Source organism: Podarcis gaigeae (genome assembly GCF_964106915.1).
Source record: "Podarcis gaigeae genome assembly, chromosome: 10".
Taxonomy (NCBI): domain Eukaryota; kingdom Metazoa; phylum Chordata; class Lepidosauria; order Squamata; family Lacertidae; genus Podarcis; species Podarcis gaigeae.
Genome location: NC_139686.1, coordinates 69,765,623 through 69,787,118, shown reverse-complemented (window position 1 = coordinate 69,787,118; position 21,496 = coordinate 69,765,623). Strand labels below are relative to the sequence as shown.

Below are 21,496 nucleotides of genomic sequence, written 5' to 3'. Positions count from 1 at the left end.
ACTGGAGATCCACGTCCATGTCTAATTCTCTCTCGAGTCCGCTTTGCCGTCTTTTTGGTAGCTTTAAATTTCAAAAAGTCCAATTCTTCTTCCATCCAGACCTCTATATTTAAGAGTATAACTCAAATTCTGTTTCTTGATCCTTTTAAAGTCTAGATGTCCCAAATGTTCCAACTTCGAGTTTAGTCCAGCTCTTATTCCTCAGGTTTCTTTTTCCTGTTCTGCTGCAAAAACCTTCTAATTCAGAAACTTCTGGTTCCTCTACAGAGGCTTTATTTATTCAGGAACATAAACTTACGTCAAGTCCCTTCCTTTCTTCAGTAGATAAATCCATTGTCTCCTTTAGTGTAGCAACCTCTGTAGACAAAATAATGCTTCGTTTTTGGAGCTTTCCCAAGAGATAACAAATCCTGCTCAATTTCATAGTAATTTTCCACTTGCTGCCACTGTTGCAATGTCCCAGAACCCCCTCTAGAGGGAATATGGTAACTTAATTTCTTTCCAGATCAGACCCAAAAGTCAAATAACTTGTTGCCTTTGTTTTCAATAGTTTATGTCCAAATTGTAACGAATTTAGCCAGCAAAGCCATCATAACAAAGTTCTCTTTTATTTTCCTGCTTTGACAGCTACTTTGACAGCTGTCAAAATTTCTGTGTCTCTTCAGCAGTCTCTCATAACGGATCGCTCCCGGTTCCCGGGGGGTTACATTTTAATTCTCACAAATCAATCTTCTCCTCCAGCACAATAATTTGTAGTTTCCCTTCGTGAGATTAACTTTTTTCCGAATAAATAAGTTCATCTCTCGATCTTAATTGTTAAATCCTTGCATTAAAACCTCTACAACGGGGGGGGGGGGACTTCCTTTTTGTACCTCCCCCGCTCGCTCCAAATTCGTAAATCAGATTTTTCCGTTTCAGTCCGGTAAATTTACTCACGGGTTATTCTTTTAAGTCCAAATTTTCAATAGAAGAAAGTCGGTGCTCTCCGCCGAACGGCATGCAGCTTCGCTAGGCAGGGGAAGCAGTGGACTCATAGCACCACACCCCCCCGTCACCCGCTCCGCAGCCTTTAAAAAGGCTCCTTCGCGGGTCGGGGGGGCGCAAACGGTGCCCGCCGAGTCACCAAGTCCATGGGCATCACCGCCCATGGTTTTTGAGGGTCCCCGCGTCGCCGGCGCGGCGGGACCCAACCCCTACCCAGCAGGCTCCCTCCGGAGCTCGGAGGGAGTCCACCATTCGGCGATGGCGCCGACCCGGAAGTCGCTGCTCCGGAAATTTCTCATTGGTCAGAGAGAAGATGCCTCCCTGTCCCATTGAAGTCTTGCTTATCAGGGTTGCATGGCTGCAGCTTCTGGGTTCTGGCAAGATCTCGCTGAAACCTGCAGCCACTTCTCCTTCCTTCTCTAGCAATGACAGGGTGCGGGCAGGGTCCCCACCCTCGCCACAGGAGAAGTGAGGAGAAGAAGGTATCACTTCTCTTCACTTCTCCAGCAGCAGCAGGGCTGGGGGTGTTGCCCATGGGGGAGCCACCTCTTGGGATTCTGCTGCCCAAGGTGGATGCCTCAGTCCACTTCATAGGCTGGTCAGCTCTGATTGCCGGACATCACAAATGCAATTTCCAAAGGAAAAAAATCAGGAGTGTGCCCTCTCAAGTCTCCTTTTGCAACTGTGGCTTGAGGTAGGGGTTCAAAGGAAGAGCTTTTGGAGACATGGGTTGAATTCAAGCTGAGCTTGTGACAGAACAATCAGAAGTGCATTCTAAGTGTGCTCCCAATTCTTCCTTTGAAATAAAAAAATCGGCCCTTTTTGATTTTGGCACCTTTTTCTGTTGCCATGCAGGCACAAAATTTAAAAACTGTCAACTTTTGACTACAAAGGAAGAGCACACTCGCTACCTCCTTTAACTGCAGCCATAATTTAATGTTTCCTGTGCATTACATCACATATGACATGATGACATGACTATTTTATAGATTCTTAGTGCATGTACGGTAGATTTTTTCAAAACAACATTCTAGTTAACTGCAGTTATACTCATGTAAAGTTTACCTTTTGACTGTGGGTTACTGCATCTGCTTACCAAAAGAGGAACTGGAACGTAACTAAAATGTATTGCCCTGCAGCAGAATGCAGAAACTGATGTTTAGCACCTGAGCAACACTGAACTGGTAGGATGAAGGGACACCAGAACCATCCTTAAAGATGGTACTGTACTTTAAATCCCTGGTTTGAATTCATGAAGGGATCAGATAGTACAGTTATCTAGTGGATCCAATTTGGGACCCTCTTTCTCCCAGAGTGTATTGTGAGGAAAATGAACCATAATCAAGGTAAACCCTTTATGCATGTGGACTCTGTGTACCAAATGCATTTCTGAATCATTCTGAAAGCTCCACAGATTTCATCCAGTCTGTGTGTACTAGGGCTGCTTTACATATTGAATACCATCAAATCAAGGCTCGCCACTGAGTGTATACTTCGCAGGGAGCTGCAGCCAAACCTACCTCTGATATGCATCCTAGATATCTATATTCCTGAATATGAATTTGTAGATTGCATGTTTAGGTGCACACTTTACCCAACCCCAGTTAACACAAAAGCAAACTATAGCCTGGGGACATTGTGTAAGCACACCAGCAACATATGAAGCATCAGTGCCATTGGTGTAAACAATGATTAGGAAAGCCTTGCACAGCAAATATGCCAGAATGAACTCTTCATAATATTACTCTGGAGCACAAGCAGTAGAATATGAGCAGCATAAAAGGTCAGACAGCATAGTACCCAGATATTTATGGTCAAATGTTTGCATTTTCTCCTCCTCTGCTCCATCTAGACCAAATCTCCAAAGGTGCACAAAACCACTAACAGTCTCTACTGCAGTGAAAGTCATGGCAAATGCGTGCTGACACATGGTGTTCTATGTAGTGCTTGGAAATCACATAAGAAAAATGATAGAAAGATGCAGTTCAACAGCAAAGCTGCAGACCCTTGTCCCCAAGCCACTTCCTTCATGAGTCAATTCATAGTCAAGTTACTTGTTCTGATGATTGGCCTTTCCTGGTATGCCCAGAAGAGTCACAAACCCATCATGACACAGCCTCAGCCTAGCCTCTCCCATTAGGGTATGTTTACATAGCTGGGAGGACTCATGTTGATCATTCTGGAGTCTTAGCCCAAGTTAACAACCCTTGTTTTCACAGGCAGGAAATTCCAGTTAATTTTATTTTAAATATTTTATTTCAAAGTATCTATCACAGGTCACTCATGGAACACTTTTAGGTCACACTGCAGTTATGGAAAATTTTCAACTCCACCCAAGATAATGGCCAAGGCCATGATTTCTGGAGACTTTCACACAGAAGTACTTCTCTTAACTTCTATAACTGAGAAGAAACCGCAGGCCCCATTCAAGCCCTGACTAAACCAGATTTTTTTAAAAATGTACTCCTTTTCTGCCATGAGTTATTTTAAATAATTGACAACAACTTTTAACTGCTTAATTGCAATGTATCAAGAGACTCAATGCAATCACTTGTGGAATGAATTTTCACAATGGATTTTTATCATACTACATGTGTTAATTGGCTTACCAATGCTAGGATGTCTGTGTTATCAACACAACTGGTGGGTGTGGGTGTGAATGGCCACTGTTTATAGCATAAATATCACCACCTGTACTATTTCCTTCTGACCTCACTATTTACCACCCCCCAAAAAATCATATAAGTAAAGCTAAAGGGACCCCTGACCATTAGGTCCAGTCGTGGCCGACTCTGGGGTTGCGGCACTCATCTCGCTTTCTGGGTCATGTGGCCAGCATGACTAAGCCACTTCTGGCGAAGCAGAGCAGTGCACAGAAACGCCATTTACCTTCCCACACCACCAGAGCGGTACCTATTTATCTACTTGCACTTTGATGTGCTTTCAAACTGCTAGGTTGGCAGGAGCTGGGACCGAGCAACGGGAGCTCACCCCTTCGCGGGGATTCGAACTGCTGAGACCTTCTGATCAGCAAGTCCTAGGCTCTGTGGTTTAACCCACAGTGCCATAAACCCTTGCAACCCAGGATAGCATTTCATGCATTTGGTGAGAACTGCAGTCCATGAAAGATTGTGCCATAATGTATTAGTTTTTAAGGTGTCACAATACTTTTCATTTTGCTGCAAGAGACTGGCACAACAACCCATCTAGATAGAATCATTATTGATCTTTAAAATGAGCTATCAATGACCTGACATTTCATGCCTAAATGCAATGAATGTTCACTTCCAAAGTTGAATTTTCCTTAAATGATTTTGTCCCTCAGAGTCCCAGTATGCTATCAGCAGTGTATATGTTTGTTCTAGGGAAAGGTTCAGTTTTAAAAGGTCACTAATGCCCATTTGTGGACCACGTGTTTCTTATGTGCCAAGTTGATTAAACAGTTCAATAATCTGCAAGGCACTAAGTCTTTCCACTATTCATTTAGATAAGCGATGGTTCCAGTTCTTGGCATAAATGGCTTGCAGGCTCCCCTCTGAGAAAAGAGTGAGAGGTCTGACTTGTTAATTTTCTTGTTGTTCCGTGGTGTTCCTCATGCTGACACTGGCCTGAAGACTGACCTGACCAACCCATTTAGCTTGGCAGGTTCATAGAGCAAATGAAGTTTCTAGCCAAGTTCACATTCCAGAGTCAATACTGGTTCGCTGATGGGAACAAACAGAGGTGAACTAGGCACATGCCAATAACAAGATGAGAAAAGGGCAAGTATCCTCCTTTCAATGGCAGAATAATGCAAATAATATTGCTTATAGCAGTTATGGCCAAACTTGGCCCTCCAGCTGTTTTGGGACTACAATTCCCATCATGCCTGACCACTAGTCCTGTTAGCTAGGGATGATGGGAGTTGTAGTCCCAAAACAGCTGGAGGGTCAAGTTTGGCCATGCCTGGCTTCTTAGAGGATCTAACTATCTCTCCCCTTCCCCACCCTTTGTCTAGTTCAAGCCTAACTCTCTCTCTCTCGTTGTAGTGTTCAAAGGGATGAGGGTATTCTAGCTCAACCCCCTGCAATGCAGGAATCTTTTGCCCAGGACCCTGAAATTAAGGCTCATGCTCTACCAACTGAGCCATGATACTGGTCACCAGCTCTCATAATCTCTGACCATTAGCCATGCTGGCCAGGGCTGATGGGAGCTGGAACCTAAATGCATCTGAAGGGCCACAGATCCTCCATCCCTTGCCTGGTTGGTTGGAATGGAGAACAGGACTGTGATTTCTGGGTAATGTTGATAATTCTGGGCTTCCACTTTTCCTGTCTAGTATAGTGCTCCATCCTTACTCATCTTGGAATTATGTCAAATATTGGTGCATATTGAGGGAAATATTGACAATATAGGCAAATACTGAGGGAATACCAGTGGGAGGCTGTGTACACGCCATACGTAGTTTACCTCTCACGGAGCTATATTTCCCAACACAAACTAAGTTACTGAGATACTGTAAGGGAAGTGATGTGCTTGAAATGTATGGTGTGCATGCAGTCCAAGTCCTTGCTGTGCTTGTCATAGTAAATCTGAATTGACTTGATAGCACAATGACAATCATTCTCTATAAAAGCAGTCATCTACTGACTATCTGCATAACCATCCTACAATTACAGAAGCTTTGCACTACACTTTAAAATGTTTTACTCCAGTGAATCCAAGTGCTTGTGTGTATGTACTATATGTGGCAGGGGTGCCAATCTTTATCAGCCCATGAACTCATTTGATTTTGGATTGAGTGCCATGGATGCCATCCCTTCTGGTAACCTCTCTCCATTTCCTTTAGTTCAGTACCAACCTCCAGCTCCGCAGAGAGAGATAAAAAGCATGCACACACTTTACTTTTCTAAGGGATCTTAGAATTAATATGAGCCTTGAAAAGCACATAGAACTAAAAGAGGAATTGGGAAAATATCATAATTTCAACTTCCTCCTTCAGCTTGATGCATTTTTCAAGGGAAAAAGTATGTAATCACCCACACCATCTCATGACCAAGGGTGCTCCGAGGCTTTGTGGGAAGACTTCAAGGCTGCTTTCGCAATCACAGGCACCACACTGGCAATCCCTCGTCTGTGAGGCTGTTTAAGCTCCTGTATGCAGGATAGTTTTTATGGATATGTTAACTCCTGAATGGCCAGTTTTGTGGTAAATCAAGTTTCATTTGCCAGGTTTGTACCAATTTTTATCAATGGCTTTGGAGGCATGAGGGAACTGTATTTAGAATGTTCATATACTTAATGCTTTTCATTAGTGTATTTTTTGCTGGAAGGTTTGTGTGTTCTAAGCAGGCACACTAAGCCAGCTGTGGCTTAACTGAGAGCTGTCCAGCAGAGGTTTTCCTGCAATCAGTACATTTTGATTCCTTACAACCAAGAGGCTATTTGTTTGATCACCAAAAGACTTTTGTGCATTCAAAACATGAACCTAGCAGGCCTAATATACTTTCACAGTTAAAATATACTTGCCTTTATGTACAGAAGCTTGGACAGAAATCACCATAAAAATGCAGAACATTAATAAATATTGGGCAGATTTCTTTATTCAGAATACATATTCACAATACGGACTACTTTGTTCCTTATACTTTGATTGTACTACCACAACTTAAGGGCCGTCTTATTCTCAAGGATATATGAACACGCCATTAAAGTTTTAAACAAACAGCCTTAAACAAAGGAAAAAATAGAAGGTTATGTTGCTGGGGAATGAAAAAAGGGGAAAGGCAACTAGAAGGGGGGAAATCAGATTATGCTGGAAATGACTGTGGGATTTGGGAAAAACAAAGAAGTTTTCAGAAGCTAGTGATTAAGTGATTTCCAGCTCTTTTTGGAATTCTTGTCAGTGGTTCTCCCTAGAATCTAGAGCCAGGATCTTTAGCTGTGGGCTAAAGATTCAGGTATGGGGTTTCCCCCATCAGTGCTTCCGATTACAGGCTCTTTGCTCTTCCTCAAATACGTCAATGGAGTTGAATACTTTAGTCAGCCAGTCTCGCTTGTATATTGATACAAGTTGTAAACCTTATCCTACTGATAAAAGTGTGATAAAAGCAATGCAAGCAACATAAAGATTAAAAGAGGAAGTGCAGGGTGCAGTTAAGAGAATGAAACAGAGGGAGGGGAGGAGAAAGAACTGCAGGGGGGGAGTTGTCAGGGAAGGATGGCAAATGATGGGCTAAGCCTTGAAGAGGCTTCTTGGGTCAAGGCAAAGCGGCACTTAGAAAGGAGCTTCTTGCAACTTCTGGGCAAGAGGTGCGATTAGACCCAGGTCACGGGGGAAATCTGCTAAGGTGGGCAGTCTCTCTTTTTTACAAGCAAGGTTGGCAGCCCCAGTGGCGTAGCGTGGTGGGTGCAGGGGGGGCCGGCCGCACCGGGCGCAACATCTGGGGGTTGTTAGGGTTAGGGGGCGCAAATCCACGGGTTAGGGGGCACAAATTACTTGCCTTGCCCCGGGTGCTGACAACCCACGCTACGCCACTGGGCAGCTCCAATGAACAGGGGTGGCCCCTGGACTCATCCCTTGGAACCTCTTTTCTTAAAACCAAGGTTCCTCCGTGAACTTTGCGAAACAAACCTTCGGGGACATTTCCACACCCCAAACCAGCCTCACCCATTAGAAGGGCAAACGCTTCCTGCGGGCACGACTTTCTAAACAAGCTGACTCGGATACACCGCCAGGCTAAACAGATTTAAACTAAACAGATTTATTATTTTTTTTTTTCATTTTTTTTTTCTGGGGACAAACCTCTCTCTCCGAATGAGGTTTGTCCCCAAACATCTCAAATTCATTTTTTTTTAAAATAAAAAACTAGCCCTGCTCCTTAAAAGCAGCAGCCAGACCGGCGAATAGACCAAGCTGCTCCGTTTTTAACCTCTCTGCCGGGACAAGTTTTGCTGGTCCTTAAAAGGGGATCGCGACCACTTGAAAAGCCCCGCGATCAACCCGGTGCAAAATCCGTTCTCTCTGAGGCGGCGGCGGCGGCGGCGGTCCCGAAAGCTGTTTCTCACTTATTTCACTTACTTCTTCGGTCCCAACCCGCCGAGTCTCGACCACCCGCCGCCTCCTTCCTTTCCCCCGTTGCCTTAATTATTATTATTGTTTTTTATCCCTCTTTCTCTCACAAACATACAATAAATAAATTAAGATTTAAAAAGGCGCCTCGCGCTCCTCACCTTCTCCGCCTCCTCGCGGCCTCCCGAGGTCGCTTCGCCTCCCAAGCCCAGTAGCAACAGGAGCGGCGGCCAAGGCGGCGGCGGCGGCGGCCTGTTAAACGGTAACCTGAGGTAACTCTCCGCCCTCAGCCGGAGCTCTCCTCCTCCTCCTCCTCCCGGCAGCCCAAAATTAGGCATTACCAAAACACACACACACACTCACATATCAAGGGCGGGCCTTTAGGGTTTCTTCAGCCCCATTCCCCGTGGCAGGGGCTGCTGGGACCGGTAGTTCCCGCGTCCGTTCAGGGCACGAGCGAAGGAGCGGGCGGCAACTACAAGTCCCAGCATGCCTCTCGAGGCGACCTCGGTGGCGCTGGGCCTGAGGTAAAAGCCGGGCCTCGTTCTCTCTTTTTATCCGACTCCCGCCCGAAATGGCTCGCTAAGCTTTTTCTCGGCCGAGGGGCTCCTCTTCCCGTTAGCGGAGGGTCCGGTCCGGGGCTCTTGACGTTGTTCGCAGATGAATCCCGCGAAAAGGGAGGCTGAAAATGATCCCCCCTGGTTTTGAAAGCGGACCCAGGGGAGAGCCGCGTTTTGTCCACCCGTGTCGAGGGGTCGCCTGTGACCAGCTGGTTGTACAGGAGTTTCCCTCTCTGCAGAAAAACCTGCGCCCCGTTTTGAAATGGGGGTGAGGCTGGGGATCGTGGCAAACAATTCTTGTCGCTTTCAAACTATTCCTGGTATTATTATTATTATAATATATATATATATATATTGGGGGGGGGAGCCACGATAAACTGGTATAAAACTAGTTACAGGTAGGTAGCCGTGTTAGTCTGCCGTAGTCGAAACAAAATTTTAAAAAAATTCCTTCCAGTAGCACCTTAGAGACCAACTAAGTTTGTTATTGGTATTGTTATTTCGTGTGCATGCACACAAAAGCTCATACCAATAACAAACTTAGTTGGTCTCTAAGGTGCTACTGGAAGGAATTTTTTATATTGTTTGGTATAAAACTGATCACCTTTCATAGCGCAGGTAGAACCTTCCCATGAAAATACCCCCGTATTTAATATGCATGAGTTAGCTAATTCAGGACTGTTAGACCTGAAATAGTATCTCACCCTGAGCTGCTCCTTCCCTGTAAATATCATTTCGGGGCATAGCATCTCCCAGAACTGTCCAGGATTGCGGTGCAATTATGGCCTAGCGCCACAAACCATCCCACCTGGTAATTATTAATATGATGTAATAAGTGGCACCTTAACCATTGAATCCTAGGCATGTCTATTCTAAAGTAAGTCTTGTTGAGTTTCGTGAGATGTATTAAAGGCAAATATGTATAGGATTGCAGTCTCCCTATTCTTTTCCCCATTCTTTCCGTTTGTATCATGTATGTTAGATTGCAGATCTGCAGCCAAGGCCTGTGTTCTTTTTAAAAATAGTACCTAGAAATTGTAGGCACTTTCTAAATAATAAACGCAGCAGTAGTATCTATTGGTTCAAGGCGCAAGGTACTATTGAAGTGGATGGAACAAAACAAGCTTGAATTAATATTCTTCAGTTTAACTGGGTTGAATATCAGGTTATAAATTGTTTTTTAAAAAACAAAAACTCAGTTTGCAGCCAACTTACCCATTGAAATCAACAAACTTGGCTAACAGAAGCTCGCTGATTTAATTGGGTCTGCTTTTGAGTATAACTTGGTGGGATACAAACTCAACCCTTGCTCGTGTCAGGATTAGAATTGTTTCAGGCTTTGAAAGTGGATTACTAACATTTGGAGTGAATTGATAAAACACTACATAAAAGATACTAAGAGGGGATCCTTTATCAGCTGCCAGATAACAAGTAATTTTGGTTACAGATAGGTAGCCGTGTTGGTCTGCCATAGTCAAAACAAAAAAATTTCCTTCCAGTAGCACCTTAAAGACCAACTAAGTTAGTTCTTTGTATCAGCTTTCGTGTGCATGCACACTTCTTCAGATACCACACGAAAGCTGATACCAAGAACTAACTTAGTTGGTCTTTAAGGTGCTACTGGAAGGATTTTTTTTTGTTTTGACTATGGCAGACCAACACGGCTACCTATCTGTAACTGGAACTATGGAAGGCACCACATTGAGCTGCATGAAATGGAAAGGTATCTGAAGAAGTGTGCATGCACACGAAAGCTCATACCAAGAACTAACTTAGTTGGTCTTTAAGGTGCTACTGGAAGGAATTTTTTTTGTTTTAAGTAATTTTGGATGAGGCTGCCCCATAGTTTTATAGCTGTGAAAAGGGTGTGGGGTGTGGGGAAATATACACATGCATTAAAAATATAAACAAAATACAGAATTTGTTTTTACTTCAGAGTTTAAATGTGAGAATGATGGAATGGTTAATGGGACTTATTGTATAAATGCATTAAAATTCTTTTTATTTATGTTTAATTTCATTAATACAAAAAACTTACACCTTTTAAGCTCCTCAATCAAATGTGAATGTGTGCCTTGGGGGAAATTTCAAATAAGCTATGTTTGCAGGGTTACTTCATTGTTTGTGCTCTCCTGGCGTGAGTTGGCCTAGGCACGTCTTTCAGGATTTAGCTTTATCACTGAGCTTTTCTTTTAAGCGGCTCTTTTAAGCGGCGTCTTGTGAGTCTTATGCCTCTGACTTTCATCCACTTAGGCTGGCTCTTTTGTTAGAGATCTCAAAAATCCTGCCAGTTCTTAGAAAATGGGAAGAGCTATTAACATTTCAGAATTGCATTTGACTGCATGGCTGCAAGTGTACTCTGTTTGAACAATACATGACATACTCTACCTGAATAATTAAATACATAGAAAAATGATTGTAGTTTGGCAAAATTGTATACATTTTTCCTTTTGAAAAAATAGTTGTGGTATTGGAATTTCTTCCTTATAGCATTTTAACACAGGAAATCCGTAAGAGACCAGAGTGAACAGTAAACTCAGCCAACTCCCTACTTTCCTGTGCCAAGTTTTAATACCAGCAGATAAGATTATCATGTTTTATAGTGCTCCTGTTGTTACAACTATGGCACTGTATAATAATGTACTTCAGGACCCAGTAGTATCTCCTGATATTGCTGTTTATTGATCCTGGAGAAGGGAGAAGAAATGCCACCAGCGTGTTAAGCAGATGGTTGTACCATGTCTGAATACACACACGAGAATGGAAAATCAACAAAGTGTTTTGTGGTATCTATAGACTTAACAAATTTATTATGGAATAGACCAGCACTGCTTCCAACTGGAAATAAATCATAAGTGGTACTACAGACAGCTGCTGCTGTATCTGTACCACCTGGGGGCTTGCCTTGCAAAGGGGTATATTCTGTGGCCCATTCTTTCAGGTTCTATGTATTAACCAGCTCTGACATCTGTTGAGAGTAGTATATGCAGCGAGCCCAGGAAAGGGCAGGTGGCTATACCATGCAGGCAAGACAGAGTATGCTGATGTGACTGCAGCTCACCTGACATGGAGAAGGAAGGGTTTTGCCTGGCTTGCATGAGGAGTTTGTCTCATACGTGTACCTGAGGTAATCTGGCAGACTATGAAGCTATAACAGGGCATAAGGGTCTTTCGGAAAACAAGTTATACAGTGGTACCTCAGGTTAAGTACTTAATTCGTTCCGGAGGTCCATTCTTAACCTGAAACTGTTCTTAACCTGAAGCACCAACTTTAGCTAATGGGGCCTCCTGTTGCTGCCATGCCGCTGGAGCAGGATTTCTGTTCTCATCCTGAAGCAAAGTTCTTAACCCAAGGTAATATTTCTGGGTTAGCAGAGTCTGTAACCTGAAGCGTATGTAACCCGAGGTACCACTGTAATAGTGATACAGTATAAGAAAATATGTGTTAGTGTTGTTTAAGACGGTTGAAAAATCTAGCCACAATTTGTATGTCTAACTTCAGAGAAGGATTTGTTCATCATTTTGTGCACACTTTGGAATCAACTTGTACTTAAGGCCCTCAATTTTCTCCTCTACTAAGGGACTGTTCAGATATGAAACCCCCCCCCCCCCCGCAATCTACCTGTTGTGAGATTAGAAGTAAGATTCCAGACTTATGTGCATAACTACATGAAGAATGTTAATGTCATAAGTGACGTAGCTCTTGGGTGAATATCCACTCCCAATCGCACAGCACTTGCACACAATATTTTGTGAAACAAACCACCAGGTTTCTTCCCAATGCACTTTTACATTAGGTACCTAGGTGCAAAATCACTTTTTCCCAGAAGTAGGCCGAATCATTACCTCTTATTTTGTGGGTATGAAAATTGTAGGTCATAAATGTGTGTGGTGTATATACCTTTGAATCACTCCCTCTTCCCAATGAATAAGCTGTGAAAAAAAAGTAGCACATAAATAATTTGTTGACATTATCTTTATTGAAGCATAGAATTTTAGCTCAGTTCACTGTAGAGTGAAACATGTTTAATTCATGATAATAAGACAGTTTAGGGTTGTAGGGTCATTACTATGTTGCTGGTGTAGATACAACATCATAAGATACAAACATGACCCGCAATAGAAACAAACCACAAATAAACACGAAGAAACGTTCACTTTTTACAAATCACTCGATTACTACAGAGACCAAATGGCAGTTACTGTAAGTAAATCATCCACAGAGAATTGCTTTACTTTTGGACATGGAAACAGGAGCTTCTGTTTGGAGAGGGTTGGGTGGGAAAAAGTTTATCCACATCTGCTTAGTAGAAAAGGTTTAAATGTCAAGTATTTTTTTTTGCCCACAAAACAATAACTGACAGACATATCAAAGAGTAAGAATGAAGGACAATGATGTCTTGTACAACAATGTCTGTTATTAACTTTTTGATTAGGCATTTGTTTGCTTTACTCATAGCATCAGTTATGTAGCCCCCAAATCAGCAGCAAATTATTATAACAAGTCAATACAGTGCCAACGTATCAAGTTGAATACAAAGAGAACAAACAATGATAACTTAATCATATAAAATATGATACAGAGCTGAAATACAGTGCATTTAAATACCTATGTGACAAAGTATGTTAAATATTGTACTTAATATTGTCGTTTCTGACATAAAATATGAAAAGTCTTTTGTGCTTAAATGTATGCTTGTTTTGTTTTTTGTTAAAAACAGAACCAGTTGCTTACTTCCAATACTGCCACTGTAACTGGTATTACAACAGATCACAATTTTTCACAGACACATCAACATTAAAAACATTTACCTATGAGAAAATAAGTCACTTCTCATTAGATCACAGTGCGAAAAAAGTGGTGTAATGCTCTGTCTCGATGGAGGCTTTCAAAATATTCATCAATAAAAAAGTCCTGACAAACCAGACGGCAGTGCTAGATTGAAAAGAATGGAAAGCGGCACATCACAGGTTGGGAAAGAAAGGAAATGTCTTGTCCTTCACGGGAATCGCCTAAGTGACCTTCGTCTTCTGTTGTAGAAATGCCTGAGCCCATGTTGCCGTGAAAAATTCATCATGTAATTTTGTTTGCGAGTGCTGTTCAATGGAAAGAAGGTGGAAGAGAAGAGCTTAAGGTCCTTTTGTATATATGTTGGAAAGACCTTCCCAAGCTGCAGGTTGCATTTTTCTACACATCTTGCTTTAAATGATAATTAACATTCATACAAAATTATGTAAAAAACCCAAAACCAATCCAAATTAGAAGCATTTTGGACAGCTGCTGCGACTCATGGCACGGAGTGATCTGGAGCCAGCTAGGCTGCCTTAAGTTCTGTTAGTTTCCAGTTTACTATGTGCTCAAGTCCTGTTGATTTCACTGAGACTTTGGCTGCAATCCTGTACACACTTACCTGGGAATTAATCTCATAGAGTATATAGGCTTGTAATTGTATTAGGCATGCAAAGTTTGGATTGTACCCACGGTGTGTAAAGCAGACAAGGGACCCTTACTGTGCTTTCATTACAATTCAGTTTAGAAAGACAGCTTTACATTAATTGAACATTGTCACACAATGTTTCGTTAATATTCTAATGCTGTCTTCTTTATTAGTGGTAGGTACATGTGGATAAGTACCCTTGGAGGATAAGCCAAGATCCTAAAGTGAGCTCTAGATACTAGAAATGCATAGCAGCCTGACTGCTGGAAAATTAAATGTATCATGGATAAAGAACATCATTAAGCAGAGAATTATTTTGCTTTCATTGTGCTAAACTCATAATTGTTCAACTCCTGAGAAACATGGTCAGGCTCATTCATTTTGGTTTTGCAGCCTTTTGAGTAATTGGCTTTTGCAGTTACTCTTATTTAAATGTAGTCTACTTAGTAGATCTTAGAAAGCATAAGATCAGAGCTGGTAGTGTCCACAAAGACTGAAATACTTCCACACCATTCCCCCGCTGCCCCGTTTAATTCTGTTGCATAGCACCACCCCTATGAAGCAGATACAAATCGCTAACAGGCATTACTGTAAAGGTAAAGGTAAAGGTACCCCTGCCCGTACGGGCCAGTCTTGACAGACTCTGGGGTTGTGCGCCCATCTCACTTAAGAGGCCAGGGGCCAGCGCTGTCCGGAGACACTTCCGGGTCACGTGGCCAGCGTGACATCGCTGCTCTGGCAAGCCAGAGCTGCACACGGAAACGCTGTTTATCTTCCCGCTAGTAAGCGGTCCCTATTTATCTACTTGCACCCGGAGGTGCTTTCGAACTGCTAGGTTGGCAGGCGCTGGGACCGAGCAACGGGAGCGCACCCCGCCGCGGGGATTCGAACCGCCGACCTTTCGATCGGCAAGCCCTAGGCGCTGAGGCTTTTACCCACAGCGCCACCCGCGTCCCTTTATAGGCATTAGACATATAGGCATTACTGACCTATATGTAAAAGTGAGTGCCCTGGTCTGGTCATGTACCCTTTTGCCTTCTAGATGGTACAAAAACACTGCCAAATCACTGTCTCCCTAATGAACAAATGACTGATAGTCTATTCTGAAAATGGAAGGGTAAAGTCTATGATATGACAGATGCTGTGAGCAAAACCTGCCCTTGATGCAGCTATCACTGGAGGTGGATAGTTAGATTTCACCACTGTCTCCCATTGTGTCCCTGTTCTTCCATGCCATAGAAGGGAGTGTTGCCATCAGTTCAACCTTCCCCTGCCCTAGTTGCAGAGAAGCTCACCATCTATTGCCAGGGATCCCACTGAATACATTCAGAGAGAGACTGCATGTCCCCAAGTGGGAGGGTGGGGTCCTGTGATCCACAGGCTTTCCTTTCTACATATCAATTTTGGACTGATTGTGGATTTTGGTGGTGTTTGTAAGTAAAAATTAACACACTAATGTCAGCCACCCACATATGAGTGAACGGCCCTGAACTGTTCTGTGACTGCTGTGGTACTTTATTCAGTTACAACAATCACAGGAATTGCTGCTGACCATGTCAAGGATGGGTGGGCTCCATTTGTCCTGATGATGAATGTGATTGTTTATGTAGACCAGTGTTTCCCAACCTTTGGTCTCCAGCTGTTTTCAGACTACAATTCCCATCATCCCTGACCACGGATCTTGCTAGCTAGGGATCATGGGAGTTGTAGTCCAAAAACAGCTGGAGATCCAAGGTTGGGAAACACTGATGTAGACAAACAGGTAAAAGTCTGAACCAGGCATTCTTCCGACAAGACGCTTCTCAAAAGTTAACGTTCCTCATATGTGAGAAATAAATTTAAATACCAATATCTCAAAGCAAGATAAAAGAACTTAATGAATTGCTGTATTGCCACAGCAGAACACAGAATGTAACAACCCATGCCAAAACCAAAATTAAAACCCAAACCAAAATTCTTCTTGCCTAACCTACCACAACTTCCTGCTGTTGTTTTAAAATGGCTTTGATCTAGTTCTCTTTGAGATGGTAAACTAAAAGTCCATACCACTTCAGATGAGAACTGGGTTCAGTTCACATGACTACATAATTCCAAACAAAACATTCCCTTCTCACTGAAAACTCTTTGTAAGGGAGAAAGCTCCCCGATCTCCTTAATGTACTAGCTTTGTGTGTAGAGAGATCCTTCCCTCACCCCATACTCTTCAACATTTCTCCGATGAAAATAGGGGCATCCTATTCCATAATGATAATTTTATTATTTATACCCCACACATCTTACTGGGTTGGCCCAAACACTCTGGGCAGCTTCCAACATATAAAAAACATAATAAAACATTAAACAAACTTCGCTATACAGGATTGCCTTCAGATGGCTCGGGTTGGATAAGGCCATACCCTCCAACATTTCTCCAATGAAAAATTGAGACATCCTAAGGAAAAGTGGTAGTGATGTATGGAAGTGAGAGCTGGACCATCAAGAAGGCTGATCACCGAAGAATTGATGCTTTTGAATTCTGGTGCTGGAGGAGACTCTTGAGAGTCCCATGGACTGCAAGAAGATCAAACCTATCCATTCTTAAGGAAATCAGCCCTGAGTGCTCACTGGAAGGACAGATCCTGAAGCTGAGGCTCCAATACTTTGGCCACCTCATGAAAAGAGAAGACTCCCTGCAAAAGACCCTGATGTTGGGAAAGGTGGAGGGCACAAGGAGAAGGGGACGACAGAGGACGAGATGGTTGGACAGTGTTCTCGAAGCTACAAACATGAGTCTGACCAAACTGCAGGAGGCAGTGGAAGACAGGAGTGCCTGCTGTGCTCTGGTCCATGGGGTCACGAAGAGTCGGACACGACTAAACGACTAAACAACAACAAAAGGAAAAGTGGGACATTCCGGGATCAAATCAGAATCCGGGACAGCTTCTCCTAAATCAGCGATGTCCCTGGAAAATAGGGACACTTGAGAAGCATCCAATCATGTGAGCCCCACTGCACGGCTAACTTTGCCCCCTGGATGTATGCAATGAGGATGTGTGGAAGAACCTGCTCATGTTTGGGCTTAGGACAAGAGGGCATGACCTCACTTTCCAGCCACCCCCCAGGTAATAGAAGAAGGGGGCTTTGGTCCCTTGGAAGTATGTACTCTGTCACAAACTATACTTCCTATGCAGTGAGCAGCCAGCATCAAATTATTTAATCTCATGTGACTGATATTTATTGCACTTAAAAAATAAAAATGAATTATAGCAGCCCAGTATGTGCTTCTGTGCTTATATTTGTAGATTTGAAACTGTATGGAATGAGTTTCTATGCTGTATTTTGAAACTCTGTGAAGACTGAAATAGAGGCATTTGACAAGACTCTTGGGTGCATATTTAGATGGACTATAGCTGTTAAGGGCATCAAAGAACACAGAACAACAGGATTATGCCTTTTACGGGCCGAGAAGTTCACGTTTCCATGTTTGCTGGTGTAAATGAATCTGATCACTCTCACCTTCAAGCCACAGTAATCAGACTTAGCTAAGTGAGCAAAAGAATATTTGCACAAGTATAATGGCTGCACAGATATTGTGGTAATAAGTTTACTTACCTTACTCTAGTGTAAAACCAATGACAGCAAATAATGAAATACAACACAAATTAGAAAATGTATTTCAATGCATGCAGCACTGTGATTAGTCATAAAAGACTGATGAGGTTTAGAGGCAATATAGGATTTTTCATCTCTTTTGAAAATAAAAATTGAACAAATTACTTTCTGATTTAAAAAATGCTTATTTCATCATTCAAATAATTTTACAAGTATAAATTGTTATAGAAATACAACCACATAGCTGAATGTTCACATAAATAATGAGAAAATTAATATAATGCTGCAATATTTCAACAGTTTCTTTTCTGTGCTGGAGTAGGTATAAACTTTCCTATACGTATAGTAATGGCTCTGTGCTTAGGAGATGAAGCAAAGAAAGATGGCTTGTGAAATGAATGCAATTTCATACTGCTAGAAGCTTGATTTCATATCTAAATCTTTTAAGAAAAAGCATGGTGATTCTTTGCAACAAAATTTTCAAAAATCATTTGTGCCAAAACCGTGAAATTATCTTAATAATGAAAAGCGTGATATTTATGGAAAGATTAACAACATGCCCATAAGCCCAAAGTCATAACATGATGATTCCAATTTTGATAAAGATAAAGATAATATTTGTAAAAGGAATTATGGGGCTACTTCCAAATTCATGTGCCGTTAACATTTTGATGAGAGTCACTGAACAAGGACGGACGACCAAGTGTCTCATCCTTCAGCTATTAGTAACATTTGACATCTTTGTTTCTTAAGTCACTAATAAAGGCTTGCCCTCTTCACAAAGAAACGATTATTCAGTATGGACATGCAAAAAAATATATAATTGTGTGGTTTCCACAGTACGGCAAAGCAGGCAGTGAGCTTTGGCTAAGGGAGAAGTGACATGCACAGAGAATACAAAGTTGGTTCCAAGTTTTAGTCTTGGAGATAAAATACAGGAGTGCAGAGAGCAAAAATTATTTCCTAGAAAGGAAGGAAGTATTTATCCTAAAAAGACCCCCTCCCCAGGTCCAAGTGAGTGATTTGCCTAAAAATGTTTCCCCCCCAACCATATATGCAATCAAGAATGCAATGAATTCTAGGGCTTATAATTTAAGAGACAGAGAGCCAAACTAGATGTGATAATTGTTCACACTGTTGGTCCTTGATGCCAATGGAATCTTTCTTCCCATCACAAAGAGCTGATATGGTGTGACCAGTTCTGATCAGGAGCATAATGGGAGCAAAGTTTTCAGATGAAGGATGGTAAATAAACTTTTAAGAATAATAAGTAGTGGTAGTAGTCGTAGTAGTAGTAGTAGCTCCTCTCCCTCTTCCTCACTATGCTCCCAGTCAGGCTCCACACCACAATGGCTATTTGTGAACACAAAAACAACTACACAAGGCCGAACTGTGCGACAAACATTGGGCTGTCTTTTGACTTCACCCCTGAAGACTTCTTCCCTTGTCTCCTGAGACAGACAGATGCCAACAACAATAAGTTTACTGTGTCCATTCATTTAAGTGGGGCTACTCTGAGTATGACTAACATCAGGTTTAACCCTCATATCTAGTTTGTGACACGGTCTCTTAAAAGATAAATGTCTCAGAGTTCTTTAGTCCCTGCTGGCATTTTCCTACTGGCATAGATAGGAGGAGCCAACATGGAATGGCCACTGAATGGCAGCAGCAGGGATTAATTAATGCCATAATAATAAGGAACTGCGGGTGCCACTGTAGATCCCCCCCCCATCTTCCTTTTTGTGGTAGGTGGATCATGTGGCTGGGGTATATTTCTGTAGCTGGGGTGGTCGATGTGGTACCCTCCAGATGTTGCTGGACTATAACACCCAGCTGCCCCAGAAAGCATGGTCAATGCTCAAGATGAGAGTTGTAGTCCAGCAATGTTTGGCTAACCTTGTCCTATGAAATGGACATGTGTCTGCATCTTGTTCTGGTTCTGGTTGCAGAAGGGAGCTGCATAACCTAAAGCAGGGCTGTGTGTCGCAACACATTAGTGTGTTGGCTGCAGTGTGTTGCACACACGCTCCCCGTGCTCCTCCTGGGACTGGAAAGGGGTTAGTTTAACACCTGGTTTGCTAGTAGAACTGAATTCGTGTGTAGGAAAATGATGCATGTCTAAAAAGTGTGCCACCAACATGAAAAATTTGGAAAGCTTCAACCTAAGGGTTGTTCCTGCACCCTGCTTGTGTAAAACCTATCTGATGGAGCCATACATTGGAGACAGGCCCTTAGAATAAGATTGCAGGAAGGCTATAGATGCAGGGCCAAGGAGGACTACCTTTAAGGGTTGTGTAGAAGAGGGAATTTTTGCACATGACAGCCTATCAGAAATAAGAATAGCTGCAGCACTTGGAATTTTCTCTTCTGTACCGCTTTTATAAGTACAGGAACCCTCTTTCACATCTAGTGGCCCTACTTATAGATCAGCTAGCTGATGCTGTATATCCAAGTTAACCATAGCCCGTTCATTTCCTTAACTCTCCTTAATACATGTTCAGATGCTTCTTCTTCTATTAATTCCCATGGATGACTGCCCTGAAATCTAGCTGGCTCCTTTCCTCATATATAGATAGAATTAAGATTTACAACAAGAACGTTACAGTGCTATGCCATTATTTGATGTAAGATTGTCCACTATTAGAAAAGGGTCATCTTAGTGCTGTTTCCAATGAGAGTTTATTAAGACTTTCCAATGGTAGGTACGTAAAAACCAACTTTCTGTTAAGCTCATTGTGGAAATTGAGATGACTGACCTGTTTTGGGGTTTTTTTGCCACTGTTGCTTTAATGTGCAAAATTATCAGAAATTATTATGTTTTTAATGCTGCTTTTTACTTATTCTTTAAAAGCCACTTTGTGAGCCTCTGCAGAAGAAAGTGGCACATATATAGAAAAATCTGAAGTATTTCATGGTAGGAAATATCCTTTCCAACTTTAATATGAAAGCTCTATCCTGCCTGCCTTCCCCCCTTAATTTTTAAAGATGAAAATCTTGAAAAGTTAGGATTTACCCAAGCTACCTATATTCTACCCCAAAATGTAGTATTTTAAAAATGTATTTGTGTATTATGTATGCATAATCTGCATCAAATGTACTTGGTGAGTTAAGAATAAAACTCTGTTTCCTTTTTCTACTTCAAACTTAGATTTTGATTTTATGGAGGCAAAGTCAGCAAGGTGTGTTTGAAATAACAAAGACAAAAAGCAAAAGGCAGCCAAGCGTGAATCAATACTTGAGTGACATGCAAGCAGGTGCCTTGCAGTGAAGTCTAGAGCAGGACTATCTAGATGCCGTAATCCGAGTTGCTATTGTCATATTTACTACTTTAAATTAGGGCTGTCCATAGACTAAAGTTGAGGTTTTGAAAGACAGTTTACAGTCTTGCTTTAACAGAGTCAGCCACGGCTGAAGCTACAACTAGCAGTTTGAAGCTATTCAATGGCAATAGGATATTTCTTCAAACTAATTCATCATCATTTTAAAAATCACCAACACAATGGCTTGGATCCAGATTTGAAACGAGTGCTCATTTGCTTCCCCAAAGCTTCCCCAGTGGTTCTGAGAGTCAAGTAGCCCTTCAGAATGAGATGGGATGGGGTGTAAGGGGTAGTAAATGGACAAAGGTCCAACAGAGGCATCTTGCACAAATGGGAACTCATACAAGGCACCTCTACCCAATTTTCTCCAATTCCTTCCTTCCACTGTAATCCTCTGTTCTGCGTTCTGGAGTGTCTCCTGATGTCCAGGAGCAGCTTTGGGTTGGGAGGAACTGCAGTAGGGGGAGCTTGGGGCAAGTCTAGATCCAAGCCAGGGGCTCTGAACTTTTTAAAGTTAGTTGTGCCCACATCCTGTTACTCTCAATGGGACAT

The 21,496-nt window shown here is 42.3% G+C and overlaps 2 protein-coding genes and 1 long non-coding RNA gene across 7 annotated transcripts in view; 1 reads left to right on the top strand and 2 right to left on the bottom strand.

The window, feature by feature from the left end:
* Window positions 1-8,923, bottom strand: part of SLC26A5 (solute carrier family 26 member 5) — a 39,023-nt gene extending 30,100 nt beyond the window's left edge. The window contains exon 1 of one of the 2 annotated variants that reach the window (XM_083701489.1): window positions 8,399-8,923. The gene's annotated coding sequence lies outside the window, so the exon portion shown is untranslated. Of the gene's footprint in view, window positions 1-8,196 lie in introns of both variants that reach the window. The other variant, XM_083701488.1, reaches the window with a different exon arrangement.
* Window positions 8,924-9,104: 181 nt separating this feature from the next.
* Window positions 9,105-11,016, top strand: LOC310826590. The gene is made up of 2 exons (XR_014555866.1): window positions 9,105-10,052; window positions 10,442-11,016. It is a non-coding gene; the product is annotated as an uncharacterized lncRNA (long non-coding RNA).
* A 1,537-nt stretch (window positions 11,017-12,553) lies between these two features.
* RELN (reelin) overlaps window positions 12,554-21,496 on the bottom strand; it is a 311,282-nt gene continuing 302,339 nt past the window's right edge. For all 4 annotated transcript variants that reach the window (XM_083701222.1, XM_083701221.1, XM_083701223.1 and 1 more), the window contains one exon: window positions 12,554-13,692. In XM_083701222.1, coding sequence (XP_083557348.1) covers window positions 13,596-13,692 — 97 coding nt within the window. In that variant the 3' untranslated portion in view covers window positions 12,554-13,595. The remainder of the gene's footprint in view (window positions 13,693-21,496) is intronic.